This window comes from Jatropha curcas, chromosome 2, assembly GCF_041381405.1.
Source record: "Jatropha curcas cultivar XTBG-Jc1 chromosome 2, XTBG_Jcur_1.0, whole genome shotgun sequence".
In the NCBI taxonomy this organism is placed as follows: domain Eukaryota; kingdom Viridiplantae; phylum Streptophyta; class Magnoliopsida; order Malpighiales; family Euphorbiaceae; genus Jatropha; species Jatropha curcas.
In genome coordinates this window covers 26,915,197-26,931,304 of record NC_143152.1, presented here as the reverse complement: position 1 = coordinate 26,931,304, position 16,108 = coordinate 26,915,197, and the positions used below count along the sequence as shown (strand labels likewise).

At 30.5% G+C, this 16,108-nt stretch overlaps 2 protein-coding genes across 2 annotated transcripts; both read right to left on the bottom strand.

Moving 5' to 3' along the window:
• Nucleotides 1-2,603: 2,603 nt before the first annotated feature.
• LOC149498503 (ran-binding protein 1 homolog b-like) lies at nucleotides 2,604-4,954 on the bottom strand. Its single transcript, XM_089717742.1, has 4 exons — nucleotides 4,653-4,954; nucleotides 4,410-4,561; nucleotides 4,157-4,282; nucleotides 2,604-3,157 (listed from the first exon to the last, which is right to left on the bottom strand). Exons 1-4 carry the CDS (start codon nucleotides 4,826-4,828, stop codon nucleotides 2,928-2,930), a joined length of 684 nt encoding a protein of 227 aa, XP_089573868.1. The 5' UTR covers nucleotides 4,829-4,954; the 3' UTR covers nucleotides 2,604-2,927.
• Nucleotides 4,955-6,171: 1,217 nt separating this feature from the next.
• Nucleotides 6,172-11,497, bottom strand: LOC149498502 (metallopeptidase M24 family protein). Its single transcript, XM_089717741.1, has 10 exons — nucleotides 11,358-11,497; nucleotides 11,151-11,274; nucleotides 10,865-10,949; nucleotides 10,634-10,783; nucleotides 10,385-10,538; nucleotides 7,188-7,403; nucleotides 6,962-7,098; nucleotides 6,792-6,883; nucleotides 6,525-6,704; nucleotides 6,172-6,400 (listed from the first exon to the last, which is right to left on the bottom strand). Exons 2-10 carry the CDS (start codon nucleotides 11,239-11,241, stop codon nucleotides 6,315-6,317), a joined length of 1,191 nt encoding a protein of 396 aa, XP_089573867.1. The 5' UTR covers nucleotides 11,242-11,274; nucleotides 11,358-11,497; the 3' UTR covers nucleotides 6,172-6,314.
• Nucleotides 11,498-16,108: the final 4,611 nt, after the last annotated feature.

Sequence of the window (16,108 nt, the reverse complement as noted above, 5' to 3'; positions counted from 1 at the left end):
AGTATAATCAAAAAAATAATAAAATATTTGATTTAACTCATTTAATTTAAATAATATTCTTCAATATAATCAAATATTGATTTTCTAATTTTATAATTTTGAAATATTTTTCTTAGTTAAAAGTATTTAAATTTTACCTTTTTAAAAAAAAATTGATTTTCTGTTGGTGTAGCTGCAGAGAAGAAATTGTGCAAAAAACATTAATTTTTTAGGCAAATTATATATTGTTCACAAATTTAGAGTAAATTGACTTTTTATTTTTTTATTAAAAGTTAATTTGTTTGACATTGTCCATTGTTTTGAGAAGAGTATTATTAATTAATTTTTTTTAATTTTATCTTTATTCTAAGAAATATTAGTTATCATTTATAATTTTAGAAATTTCTCTTATCACTTCTCTTTTTTTTTTTTTTTTTTCTCTCTTAATCAAATCTGATAATTTTCATATATAGTTTCGGTGATCTTGTTTTATTAAATATCATGTAAAAATATTAAAGGACAGATAAAAATGAAAGGAGGACTAATCTAACTTGTAGAAGGGAGGGACTGATATGCTTAAATAAGGCATGTAATTAATCATCTTATAAATTGAAAATTATGATTGGTGTGCTTCTTTCCAGGAAAAAAAAAAAAAAGATTATGATTGGTATGCTTCTAATTGTTTTGAGTAAAATGATTTTTCTATTTTTTTCTAACATTGAAAGAGGAGGTTCTGATCTAGATTTATTATCCTTATATACAATTATAACTATATGCAAAATGAATACTTTTTACACCACGGGTCAAGCCTAACTGTGCTGCGGTTATAAAATGATAAATTGTGTCGGTTATCGATAATTGATTGATGGTGTACAATGAATTGATATATATCGATAATTGATTGATGGTGTACAATGAATTGATATATAATGTAATTATATAGTTTATTTTTAAGTTCGTGCTAGCTTTTGTTTTTTATTTTCGTCTGGAATGACTTCATTATTTAACATGTCTCTTTCTATTTTAAATTATGAAATACCTGTAGGGCTAATGTATCAAATCAATTAGAGAAGTCACGCAATGAGAGTTGCAAATCCACTTATCACTGAAATTTCTCAACCATTTTGGTTTTGATTGATTCTCAATTATCTATATAAATTTTCTATTTGACATCATAAAAATATGGGAAAATATGGTGTTTAAAATTCGTCATTTGCCATAATACTTGTAAATTTCTCATTAGAACGAAATTTAACTTCTAAATCAAACAAAAAAAATTTAACTCAAATTCAACTTATTAATGGGTTTTATAATCAGTCATTAATTCCTTGGTTAGTCATAAATCTTAAAACTTCTAGAGTGGGAAACCCAGGCTGTCAATGGAACATACTTTTTGCAAATACAATCTGGTGTTTATGGAAGAAGAGAAACGAGAGTATCTTTAACCATCAATTCCAGGTTGTGGATTTACGTACAGGTTTTATTATTTGTAAGGCTAGAGAATGTGAGTTGACATGGTCTCTCTTGATTGCATGGGATATGGGAGAAAGACAGGTTGAAGGGCAAACAGATTCTCAAACATTGCGAAGCAAGCTACTAATTCTCGGGGTTTCGCAATGTTCTTTCTTCGTGTTTGAGTTTGTTAATTAGACCTTGAGTAATTTTCAAGAGGGTTTACCCAGAAGCAAATCAAGTAGCAGATTGGTTAGCTAATCAGGCAATGCAGATGGATGAGGGCTGCAGATTTTGGAACACCCACCTGATCGGATAGCGACAATGCCAGATGCTGGTAGATCTGGCCAAGGAAGCTTGTGCAATCTTTTGGGCTTTTTCCCTCCGTTTCATTCAAATTATATAATAACATTCAGGAAATAAACGTTTTCCTTTCGTTTTTTTCTTTTTTTAAATTCAAATCGCCAATAACTTTTAAGTCCAAACATTCCCTCACGCGCTAAAAACATTCCCTGAGTTTTAAATTATCTACAAAACGGCACTTGGAGGTTATTATTGGACAATAAGATTTAGATAAGAAAATTATAATATAAATTTATTTTACTAACGTCTTAATTATCCAGAGGTTCACAGTTACATTAAGCGGCAGATCAAAGAGACCCTCACCTTATTTCTAGTCATAGCCTTAAAAGACGTTGAAAGGTTAATCCAGTAGCACGACCAACAGTTAGAGGTACACGAGCAGTTAAGTTTAAATTATACATTAACCTTACGAATATAATACTAATATAATTATATTAAAATAATGTACTTCCATTCCAATCTTGAGGGGAGGAGACCATGATATTTTACAATCCAAGCCAAGATCTCCAGAACGTACTATCCAATTGGTGCTGCACACTTCACATGAAATTAAGTACCTTTGCTCCACTAAAATGTTCTAACGTATTTAATACTATTCTTCAACTTATCACCACCAGTCCAAAATTTCAATTAGGCTTTTAACATGCTAATTCCTACTGCAAGGCACGATCAAATTGCAAAGTATCAACTTTGAACTGCTAGTAAACGGAAGTTGGAATCACGAATTGACTTCTCTAAAAACGTGCTAAGACTCCGTTGATCATATCCAAGATAAAGCAACTTATCATTATAAAGGTTAAAAAAAAAAGGGGAAAAAAAAAAACTCTAATTCAAGGGGAAATAAGGATAAAAGTTTTAACAGTCAACCTCAAAACTCGAAAGCACTCTTCCATACTATATTTGCCCAGATTTTTACCAAGAAATATGATCCAAGACCTCTATAAATTACGACCCCAAACTGACCAAAAGAAATACCAAAGTCATCCACCAGACCCAACACAAACATAAACTGTGTGAATATACCAACAATCCCAATCTGTGGGAAAAATAACATCCACTAACAACTCAAAACCAAGACTATGCTGAAGGCATGCTGCATCAGAAAATAACAATATCCTTCATTTTCATGCTGATTATGCAGCATTGTCCTCCTTTTTGGCCTCTTCTTTTGCTTTCTCACCTTCAGCATCACTGCACTCCTTCGCTTCAACAGGTACCTGCTTCTTCTCTTTTGCCTCACCTTCAACATCTTTAACACTCAAGTTCTCAAGTAGTCCAGCAGTTTCTTTAGCCTCTTCACTTTCTTCTTTCTTTTCCTGAGTTTCGGCTATCTCTTGGACAGTATCCATGAAGGTTTTGCAATCTAATAGATATGAAAGTATCAGTCAGGAGAGAGATCATAAACCGTCTAAAATCCAATAGCATAATGACAGATAATGTGCATAGCATAATGACAGATAATGTGCGCGTGAAGGAGGTAAATCTTGAATCCAAGCGTAAATATCAACATAATATATCAAGAATGGGACAAGGTAACATAGTTGTCGATGATGTCGATGATTAAGGTATTCTCTTATACTGAAAATTACCAAACACAAATAGAACAGATAAGGGCAAAAGAAAGAGAAAAAATATACTGCCAATCAAAAAAGGCAAATACATGATAAACAAAAATAGTATTATCATTCTGATAGATTTTTGGAACACTAACAAGGATACAAGTCTTTCTCAAACTTATTATTTACCACATTTAATGCTAAATAACATCTAAGATAGACACGAACATATACAACTACAGGATGAGGTACAGAGTCCACACACAATATCATGTTAACAGCACTGAAGCCAAATGAAAACTATTTGTTGAAATATGAGCTTTATGTTTCGTGCTTCATTTTCTTTATATACCAAATAAGAGTTTGAAGAAGCATAATGATATTGAAAAAGAAGATACTACAGCAGCAAATTGTATGTCAATGTCTAGTTAGTAACACCAAAGCCATTCACAATACTTTATCCACGTGAAAGTAAATTAGAACAAAATTTCAAAAGCTGAAGTTCAATTCCTCCTTGTATACTACAAACTTTATCAAGTAATGTTCCAGGCATGGAATATAGGGAAGAAGAGCAATAGAAAGAGAATACATCTATTGTCACATGCTATCTTTCATCCCAAAAGATGGAAAAAAAAAACATTAGACAGTCATCAGTTTCCATCGATCTAGGCATCAGCGTCGTTAAAAAGTTTAACAAGATCAAATGATGAAACATCAAGTAAAGACGCAAAGGAGGAAGAAGATCAACTCTGTTCAAAACACAGATATATAGCAACAGATAACCAACAGATAAGTGAAATACATACTCTCAACTGAAGCAAATCTGATGCAGAAGAGCTCATCCTTCAATTCTCCATCAGCAAAATCAGTGGCATGCCACACACATGATTTATCATTTCCATGATGCTCTTGGACATTCATTGATGGTAGAACTGAAAATATAAGTGATAAAGATTAAATCATAATACAAACATTTAAAAGAAAAAAGCATAAAAGTTGGCTATAATTAATTACAATCGAGAGATTAAAAAAAAAGGAAAAAACAAAAGAAAAGCAGACCTAGGTGATTAGCGCAGATCTTGAGAGTCTTAGATTGGCGCATGACAAGGCGAACCTTGCCAGACTCCTTGTGCTTCAACAGCTTCACATTGCCAGCTCCTCTCTCCTTCCACTGGTTTCCGTCCTTATCAAATCGATAGAGCTTCGCTTTCCTATTGATCAAATTAGACAATTCTTAAGAGACAAAAAATCAAAGGAAAAATAAAAGCCCTAGAAAAAGAGTAGAAGAGAGTGAGTTCGTACAGATCAAGGATAGGATCCTCATCTTCCTCGCCAGTGGAAACAGCGACCTCTTCGAGTTTGACGATGGGAGCAACCTGAGCTCCGGTGTCCTCATCGTCGACGGCAGAAGCGTTCTCTTCCTCTTCTCTGTCTTTGTTGTTGTGCTCTGGATCGGTAGCAGCGGTTGTACTCGACATCCTTGGATTTTTTTTGTTTTTTACTTGCTTGCCGTTTAAGTGAAAAAAAATCGAGGGCGAGAGAGAGAGGAGGAAGGAGTGAGATTAGCAACCTAGGGTTTTCAATTAATCCTTGGATTGCACCTTCACTTCACCCTCTTATAAAAGAGAGACGGCATACTATGTGGGCCCACATGCACTACGCAGAACAGGTGTAAAGATTATCATCCACCTCGCTTCTAAATTTTACCCCTATTTAATTTAGGTCCCTTCGAAAGCGGAGGAAAACTATAAGAATGAAACATTTATTAATTGTCAAAACATTTTTCTTTCTTTTCTTTTCTTTTCTTTTCTTTTCAGTAATTTTGATATTTAATTCGCTAAATCTGTTCATTAAGGAGTTGCAAACAGGGACAAAGCTAGAATATAAATAGAAAGGGGTAAATTATACAACAAATAAATAAATTACACAACACATAAGTGAAAGGGTAAAATAGTCGGAGTGTTTTGAAAAAAGTGCAGAAATTAGAATTGGAAGTGTGAAAAATGTAAATTTTTTTTTTTCCTCCTAAGAGGAGGGGGCAATTAATCCCTCTTAATAAGCAGCTTTGTTCCAGATCGCAAAAAAACCCATTTTGATTTTTTATTTTAGGAAAATTTTGACAATTATTTATTAAAATTCTAATATCGGTGTATATATATATATATATATATATATATATATATAATACACAATTTTCTATTTTAATATGTTATATTTATACAATTACCCTAGTTAAAGCATAATATAAGCTATATTTCATATTTATAAGTTCTACTTATTATTTCAAATAAGATATAGTCTAAGATGATGTTATACGTTATAGACTAAGCTGATACTAAACCAAAACAGTGCAAATCAAAAACCTCTACCAAACGCAGTCCCCTCAGTCACTCTCGAAATCCCACAAATGAAAATCAATTTTTAGGTTATTTGGAAAATAATAGAAAATGTAAAATTATTTTAAGCTACCAAAATTACTGCAGTTCCAAGATTTTATATTGACCTCCGCATAAATACAAGAAATTCACTATATGATAACTTCTTTCCTTTAATAATAATTAAACGATAAAATTAAAACAATACTTCTAATTTCAATTATTATACGCTTTTTTCGAAACCTTCACAACCCGATTAGCTTAGGGCAGGCCATATACCCAATGATAATATGATTTCGGCACGAGACAAGTCTGCCGAAAAATAATTTAACTTGAAAAAAAAAAAAAAAGGAATGATGCAAAATGCCTTAGCGTCATGATCCGTTGTTTATTGAAGGTTGCTCCACTGTAAGTTTTAACATTTGATTTAAAATCATAGAAAAGGGTTTAAGAGAGATTCCATATGAAGGGGAATTCAATTAAGATCACTGTCTAGACACTATAATATTAAAATCATTTCATAACCAACCAGATACAAGGAGGTGAACGAAGTACCAAAACTGAATAAATAAAGGGCAGAAAATATATATTAAGACTCATTCTTGGTTTCAGCCCCATTTGTTGCATCCATAGGCTCCGCTTCTGTAGATTCCTCCGCTTTGTCACCCTTCTTAGCTGCAACTCGCAACAAATCCAAATTCAATCTCACAATTTCAGAATACTAATTAATAATTGATTAGAATTGTAAGTAGCAAACAATGAGATCAGAATTCAAATTCCATTCACCAAAAATATTTACCTTTCTTCTTCTTTCCACCGCCTTTCTTCTTTGTCTTTGTACCCAAAGCTAACCAGGCCTTGATTTCAGGATCTTCTATTGTCTTGGTGGGCTGCAACTCTTGAAGAGGATGAGATGTTATCCTATCTGATCCATTTGGCATTAGCAAAACCGTGAATTTGATATGAGCAACTAGATCACCTGCAAGAATAGGGCTAAAACATATGAACTCTTACCAAAGAGTATAATAAAGCCCAACAAAATCCCTTTCTGCAGCAACATTCTTACCAGGCTTCTCATGAAGAACTGGATATGGTTGTAGAAGATCATGATTTACACATTCAACCAATCCGAGTCTAGCTCTTTTCTCTTCTAGGGCTCTATCACATAGGAAAACTCACGTCAGTGAAACAGACAGAAAAAGGACATAAAACATAACAAAGCACTAATGTAAAAACCTGGCAGTGAATGGCATGATAGGGAATTTCTGGCTAATTTCACTGAAAATAAATCTAGAAGCTTTCATCTTCAAGTGATAATTCTTATCCACGGCTCTCTTGTAAATAGTGGTATGCTTCTCATCCAGTAGCTTAGGCTGCAAAAAGCAACCCACGCAATCTTAGCTTGAAATTATCATAACGATTACAAGAATAGGGTGAATTGTGTTGATGACTCCACAATTACCTTTCCTTCACCTGTGCTTGTAACAATATCTATTGCATACACCTCATTCTCCTCAAATTCTGCATCATCAACTCGTGTCTCTGGATTGGTGACACTGAGTATAACCTTGTTCCCATCAATCACAAACTGCTTCAGCTGGTGGCTAAGAACACCCTCAACAATTTTGCAGTCGTAAGCGGCTGCAACCTTCTGAATTGCTTCTGTAACATCTTTGTTCTGCCATAAATGAATTTTTATGAGATTTAGTGAACGAACTGATTGTATAACAAGATTAACTTATAATGGTAGGTGCCATTCATATAGACTGAGATAAGCAAGGATAACATTGCAACAATCAACATATTGGCCACAGCCTGCCACCTAAGACTCTCCTAACAAGTAAGCTGAGTTAGTCCCTTCCTATGTCAAAATGAATCATCATGACACAAGTGAAGACAAAAATTGAAAATAAATAATTAGGTAAAACCTCAGTGTATGACAAAATGTGAAGACTAAAATTTCAATGTACATTTGACAAGCGTACCATGCAAAACATAGTACAAGGCCAAGGGTAAAACAGGATCAGGTACCAACTTAGGCATTCAACCAAAAAATAAATGTCATGAAGTAGGTTACATATAAAGGGACTGTAATTAATGCACAGATTGTGACTCAATTGTATGGTAAATACATATTTAAAATTAAATTTATTAAAAGGACATTTAGGCCACATTTGATTGAATGAACAACAGTAAATAGGTTGGTTCCAGGAAACCAAATGCAGCCATCAATAATGTAGGCAACAGGGAAAAGAGCAAATCAATATTGCACAGATCAACTCGGCAAAGTTGCCCCTCTAATAGTATAAAACCAAATGAACCCTCATACTAATCTCTATGACCATTAACCCTCAAGAAGCGTTTCCAACTCTATCATAAATTATTCAACAAGGAAGTCAGTTACTTTTCGGCTTTTTCTACTAAAGCCTAAGCTAACACAAACCCACCATTTGATCACTTGACTCAAGCCACCGAAGAGACAACCAGCAAGAAAGTACAAGAAACAATGACAAATAAAGATTATCCCATCAGAGTAACTATGACCAAAAGCCTCACGTGGACATTGATCCATGGCTTTGAGTAGTAGTTTCATCATTTAGGAGACAGGTCAGGAATCCAGAAAGTGAATATCACAAATTCCTATAGTACTTCGCAATCAGAATATAAAGCGGACAGTTGATGGGGAGAAAAGGAAGATAGGAGATATAACAGCTCCAGGCCAACCAACTGATACAGCAGCAAAGGTGCAAATGAAACTTGTATTACACAAGTCAACATCTTTCATAGAAAGATGCTGTATAGGAAAGATAATGGTATGTTATAATCATAAAAAGTACAAAAAAACTACCCAGCAACTCAAAAATTCTTTTGGTGAAATATAAAAGGTACTTCAGAAAACTTAGTTTTCAACCTCAATGACGAATAAACTACAAGGCAAATTAACAAATAACAATGATCTTCTATCAGTGTAACTATGACTAAAACAAGCTTCACTGGAAATAAATCCTTGGCATGTTAAAAGTTTTCATCATGTAAAGATCAAGCCAGTCTGTAATGAACATATGACCAAATCACATAAAAGAATTATTCAGAAGAACTTTAGCAAATAAATAAAATCTACCAAAAAAAGCAGGCCTCAGCTGAAGCAACCATTCAAAAATAACAGGAACTACTCATTTATTACTTAATCGTTTATTAATTATAAAGATGTGGGCACATGCTTGCAATAGGTGACCTACATAAAGAGGCATCAAACAGAAGCAGGCATAGCATGGCCAGGAAAAACTATTGGCAACAGGGAAAAGAGGAAATCAACAAAAAATTAATCACCTCGGCAAAGTTGCCTAAGTAACTCGGAATCCTTATCTCAGTACAATACAAGGTAATGGATTTTATAAGATAAGCTAAAGTTATTGTGTTTCCCAATTCCCAATGACCCTCCCAAAATACCAAAAGAGAGAAGGGATAAAAGTATTTACAAAACTGTTGTATTTTAATTTACAGGAAAAGGGATATGATCTATTACTTAATGACCCTTCAAGAATTTAAAAAATCAGTGTACTTTGATGATTAAAGAAGTGAAATTAGTCCTAAGATTAGCAAGAAAACAAGAGAAAATCCCTGATTTCAGTTGCAACCGAAAAAAACTCTCCTATCAGTGTAACTATGACAAATGCTTCATTTGGATGTTAACCCATAGCTTATCAAAACATATTCATCCAAACATAACAGGAACTACTCATTTATTACTTAATCGTTTATTAATTATAAAGATGTCGGCACATGCTTGCAATAGGTAACCTACATAAAGAGGCATCAACCAGAAGCAGGCATAGCATGGCCAGGAAAAACTATTGGCAACAGGGAAAAGAGGAAATCAACAAAAAAATTAATCACCTCGGCAAAGTTGCCTAAGGAACTCGGAATCCTTATCTCAGTACAATACAAGGTAATGTATTTTATAAGATAAGCTAAAGTTATTGTGTTTCCCAATTCCCAATGACCCTCCCAAAATACCAAAAGAGAGAAGGGATAAAAGTATTTACAAAACTGTTGTATTTTAATTTACAGGAAAAGAGATATGATCTATTACTTAATGACCCTTCAAGAATTTAAAAAATCAGTGTACTTTGATGATTAAAGAAGTGAAATTAGTCCTAAGATTAGCGAGAAAACAAGAGAAAATCCCTGATTTCAGTTGCATCCGGAAAAAACTCCCCTATCAGAGTAACTATGACAAATGCTTCATTTGGATGTTAACCCATAGCTTATCAAAACAAATTCATCATTTAGGGGACAAAATCTCAGAGACAAAAAAGAGAGAGACCAATATATTTAACATGATAATTAAAATGAGCGAGGCATATAAATCATACAAATGCTCATTCAAAGGGCCAGAAGATTTCAGAAAAAAGAAAGAATGAATAAGGTAACGGGGCTATGAGCAATCAACCAATGAACCATACACAGACAATTAAATGTTTGCAATAACACAAACATAAAAGGTGGCACAATACTCATCAATATTCAAAATAAAATGAACTAAATATAAACCGTATAAAATTTCTTAATAAAATAAAAAAGGTTGCAGCAATCACTACACAGATGGACTAAAGAGTAGAAGTAGAGAGTATATTATTTTTAGTACAAATAAATTACCTTTTTTCCTGGCCTTACAAGCCTTAAGGCAACTTCAGCAGCAGTGTTTGCTGCCGCAATAACATCAGCTGCCTTCCCAGTAACTGGTCCAGATTGAATAACATGGGTATGCGCAACTACAGCAATGAACCCATCTATGTGACACCCCATATCACTGCATTCCATTAAAAATACGCGTTTATACAGATGAGCAAGAAAGATGTTACGATAAATTAATCTGAAAGCACAAACAAAGCTAAAAAGACTTACATCTTCACAATATCCCCATCTTCCAACACTGACTCATCACTAGCAAGTGGAGAAAAGTGGCAAACAGTATTGTTTACAGAAACGCAAGTTGGAAAAGCAACTCCTCTTTCAATCTTCTTCTTCACATTCTTGTACATGTTTCCTGTTTGCCTTCACACATGAAAAACTACCTATAAATTCCAATCAATGTCAAAGACATAAACTTTATGCAAAATATATCCGTGTACTTACTCTCTAATGTATGTATCTCCCTTCTCACAAAGGTCAACAATCTTAGCCTTGGGTTTGCATCCTGATATCACCAACTGCAGCGCCTCTGCAAATTTCAGACATTCAATATCCAAATAAGAGCCAATTTCGATAAAAACCCAATAAAATCAGCACACATTAACAGCGACAAATAAAATCAAAAAAGTCTATACGTTTGCTCTGTAAAAGAACAAATAGTGCACAATTACATGCAAATAGACTAATATCAATATATATGCAAAATGTGACGGATAGATAGAGGAATTACTATTGACGATCTCAGCGGCGCTTTTATATTTGGTTACAACTTCAGGAGAAGTAAGATCCAACTCCTTCTCCTCTCTTTCATCGTCCGACATTGTTTCGGTACTGCTTTGATAACTTTCAGAATCCTAATCACCAAGAACGGAGTATAAGAAGCCTGAAACGAAGCAAAAACAAAAATAATTTGATCTGAGAAGGAACCATAACTCACAGAAAATTAATTTACGGTGACGGCTACGCTGGAAGTGGAGGTGAGTCTAAATTGGAGAGCTAGGGTTTATTAGAGATAAGAGAAAGTGAGCTTAAAGTAGAAAAGGATGAGGTGGCTCACTGGAGGAGCTAGGGTTATGGTTGTTATTGCAGCGTTTACTTATATAGGAACCTTCTTTACCTTCTCAGGCTTGGTAGGGTTTTTTCCTTTTACTTTTTATCATCTACCGGTCTGTTTTTATTTTTGGGCTTACAGGCCTGTTTGGTGTGTTTACTTTGTCACGCAATATGAGGCATTTGCTTATTTTGGTGACACGAGTCGAAAATACAAACCCCTAAGTACACATGCAGGACCGACCTTAATGTATCCGAATACATCGAATTTGGCTGACCTTTACAATTTTATTCGATTTTAATTTTATCAATTTCACTCAAATTTCGATATTTATAACAATAACATCTTTAATTATATAAATAAACAAATATTTTTTAAATTAATAAAAAATAAAATCTTATTTTTTAATATTAAATTATATTATTAACATTTAATGGGTGAGATATTTATAGGGATAAAATGTAATATTTTAAAATAGGTATAAAATGTAATATTTTAAAATATAAGCAATTGAAATAATTAAGAATGGATAATAATTTTGCTATTATCAACCCAAGTGACTATGATTAGGACATTCTGTCCTTAAAATATAGATAATTAAAACACAATACATAATTTTACAAAAATAATTTTTATTCCATGCTTGGATTCTTTTGGTAACAGAAGTTTATATTATTAAATTATTAATTAACAACTTTTATTTCAAAAATTAAAATTTAGTTTGTGGAACATCATATGTTTAATGAATCTTTTCAAATTTTTATCGGAGTCACGTGATGAATTAAAAATAATGAAAATATTTTTATTTCTAATTTCATTATCAATTAATTCAATTGAGAATAGCTACAGAAAATGGAAATTATGGTAAAATAGATAAAAAAATTTTAATAGATTCAATATTTTAAATTTCTTTCAAATGGAAATAAATGTTTTAAGCTAAAAAGATAAATTTTACACTTTAAAATTATTAAATAATGATTATCATATTTTTATTATTGTTCTCTTAGAGAAATTTTCTCCATATACAAGCCCCAAATAGAATTTAAGATCACTTATTTAGAGTAACCAAATCCTTTCACTCTGACCAACTCACGTGATTAATAAATTTAATGAGCCACGTTAAAAATTAATGGTGATGTTAATTTTTTTGTAAATTTATGAAAATTATATAATCTATGTAATTTTTGCCGATTATACTTATATATTCAAATTATGAGAAAGATTGTAAATTGAACGACTAATTTTTGATAAGTTTAATATTTTTGAAGTCCATTTTTGATCATAAATAGGTTTATAAATTATTATTTATTATATTATATTAGTTTAAGTGCATTAGTCTTTTTTATTGATGCATTGCACGTTGACTATACTTATTACATATTAAATTTTTACATTTTTTTTTAACTTTTTATATATATAATCTTAAAATATAAATTTTTGTTCAGATTAAAATAAATACAATTGGTTAATTTGTATTATACTTTATTATACAAACTACTTGCAATGCTACATTTTATGCATTTCATTTATTTTTATATAATGAAGGTGTTCTTAAAATAAACTTCAACATTATCTCTAAACTTAATCCTTCAATCCCTAATTTATAAATATAGATTTTTAAAATCCTAATAGGTGTCAAAAAAAAAAAAATCAAGCAATCACTCAATCTCCAATCACTTGCCCTCAACTCCAAATCAATATCTATATACAAATATGATAATAAATAATAATAAATTATTTTTTAATACTAGGTAAAGAAAAAAGAAATGAGAATATGATATAAATTGATAATAGTAATCACTTTGACTATAGGGCAATATTACTTATCCATTGTATTAGAGAAAAAAATATATGTACATACATAGAGAAATATATAGTTATAGTATTGTTTCAGTTTCATAAACATTATTTTATTTGAAGTCAAATATATTTAGAATATAAGAAAAAGTGTATTAAGAAAATAAAAAAATGCTTAATCAGCAATAAGTCATCCATTTATTTCAGATATAAATCTCATACTAAATTAAAGTGATAGTAGTTAAATTTTAATTCAACAATGAAAAAGAAAATGAAAAATAAAAACCCATTATTAAGAATAAAATTCTTTTGAGAACTCAACATATAATAAAAAATAAATTATCTTAAAAAATTTCCAATTTGAATTTCAAGATCAACTCCTTCTTAAACTGGAAAGAAAATAATTTAATGAAATTTGACTTTGATGGACCAAAAAAAAGACTAAAGTCGAGTCAATAAATGCAAATTACAAAGCAATCATACCATGATCCAATATTAGTCAATTAATGAATTTATTCAAGTATTTCATTTCTCTATTGTTTTAAGTTGTAAAATTAAAATAAATATAAAAGTTAATTAATTAATAAAAAATACCACTTAAAAAAACGTTTTATCCTCTTCAAATAAAACATCAAACTTTCCTCCAATCATATAAAAAAAAAAAAAACTTTTTCTTTTTTATCTCTCTCATAAATAATATTATGTATATTCTATTTGAAAAATTATTTTTTAAAAAATATATCCAATCAAATCATACAAACACAAAGAAAAAAATAGTATACTTTTTCCTTTTTTAACTTTCTCCTAAATTAAATATTTTAAATTATAATCAAAATAAAAGCAAATATTTAAAAATAAAATATAAAAATTTTCAAATGTCTCATTATTATACATATATTAAAAAATAAAATATAAAAATTTTTCAAATGTCTCATTATCATATATATATATTGAAAAAAGATAAAACTTAAAATATAAAATGTAATTTTCTAATTGGCTTGACTTAGGCTATTTTTGGAATCCAAATTTCATTAAGGGCGATATTGAAAATTTCATTATTTCTCTCCCTATTCCCACATTTATATATACCAAGTATTTTGTATGACGTGCGTTGCACGTTAGTTATGCTCATTGTATACTCATTTTTTTTTATTTATATAATATTAAAGCATAAGTTTTGTTTATATTAAAATAAATACAAGCGGTTAATTTGTATTGCACTTTGCCGTACAAACTACTTGTAATGCTACTTCTTATATACTTAATTTTATTTTTATATAATGAAGTGGTCTCAAAACGTGTTCAACCCAATCCCTATATCTAATCTTTTAGTTCTTAATTTATAAATGTAGATTTTAAAAATCCTAATAGGTGCCCAAAAAAAAAAAGTCATTACTCAATCTCCAACCCCTACCCTCAACCCCAAATCAATATCTACGTACAACTATAATAAAAAATAATAATGTATTATTTTTTAATGCTAAGTAAAAGAAAAAAGAATGAGAAAATGATTTGAATAGATAATGAAAATTATTTTGGTTATTATTACAGTATTACTTAACAAGTGCATCAGAGAGAAAGGAATATACACATATATACACAAATTCTTACAACCCCAATCTTTTTTTAATCTCTCTCCTAAATAAAATATTATGTATATTCTATTTAAAAATTTATTTTTAAAAAATATATCCAATCAAATTCTTAAACATAAAAAAGGATATTAATAAAAAAGGAATATTTTCTTTATTTTTTTATCTTTCTCCTAAATAAAATATTTAAATTATAATCAAAATAGAATTAAATATTTAATAAATAAAATATTAAAAAAAATTTCAAATGTCTCATTATCATATATATATATATATATATATATATATATATATATATATATATATATATTTATTAAAACATAAATTTAGTAAAAATAAAACTTAAAATTTTGAAATGCTTGATTATTTATGGTATTTATTTAAAAAATAATTTTTTAAATTTATTAGGAGGCCTAACGGGTCGAAACAATGTTGTGGAATCCTTCTCTAGATTCACCAAATTGGTAAAAATATTTGCGGTCAAGATGACTCGAACTCAAAACCTCTGATTCGTTACATGAGTGAAAAAATAATTGGACTACACATGATTGGCTTAAAAAATAATTTTTTTACATATATTCAATCAACTAATAAAATAATATTTTCTAATTGAATGTGACTAAAATTATTTTAAGATATCCTAAATTTCATTAAAAACGCTATCAGAAATCTCGTTCCTTCCATTCCCATATTTATATATAGTATAGAGCATAAGTGTTTGAGTTTGATTTAGTTATACACAGGTGAAAGACTAGAGAGTTGCAAACTTAAAAGACAACTTTCTTTTGTTTTCTAGTGTTTGAGTTTGATTTAGTTATACACAGGTGAAAGAGTAGAGAGTTGAAAACTTAAAAGACAACTTCTTTCTTTTGTTTTCTAGTAGCTTCTTGCGTTATGCTTTGGTGCGGAACTCAACTATTAGAACGAACATTAAGATTTTCGATTGTTTCTTTTGGCAATAATTTATGTATAAGTGGCATTTCTGAATATAATAAACTAATTTTAATAAATTATTGAATCTATTATAGGGAAATAAGGGATGCCACCGCGTAAAACTAATTGAATTAATAATCAGGTAATATTGCTGCAAAATTATAAAAAAAAAAAAAACAGAAGACTAACATAAAATTTCAGATGGGATAGATCCCTAAGGTAAACACTCATGCTGTGCTTGAACAACAATAAATTTGCGTAAACATCTGCCAACAAAAACAACCTCATATGAAACTTATGCACTATTACACCCTT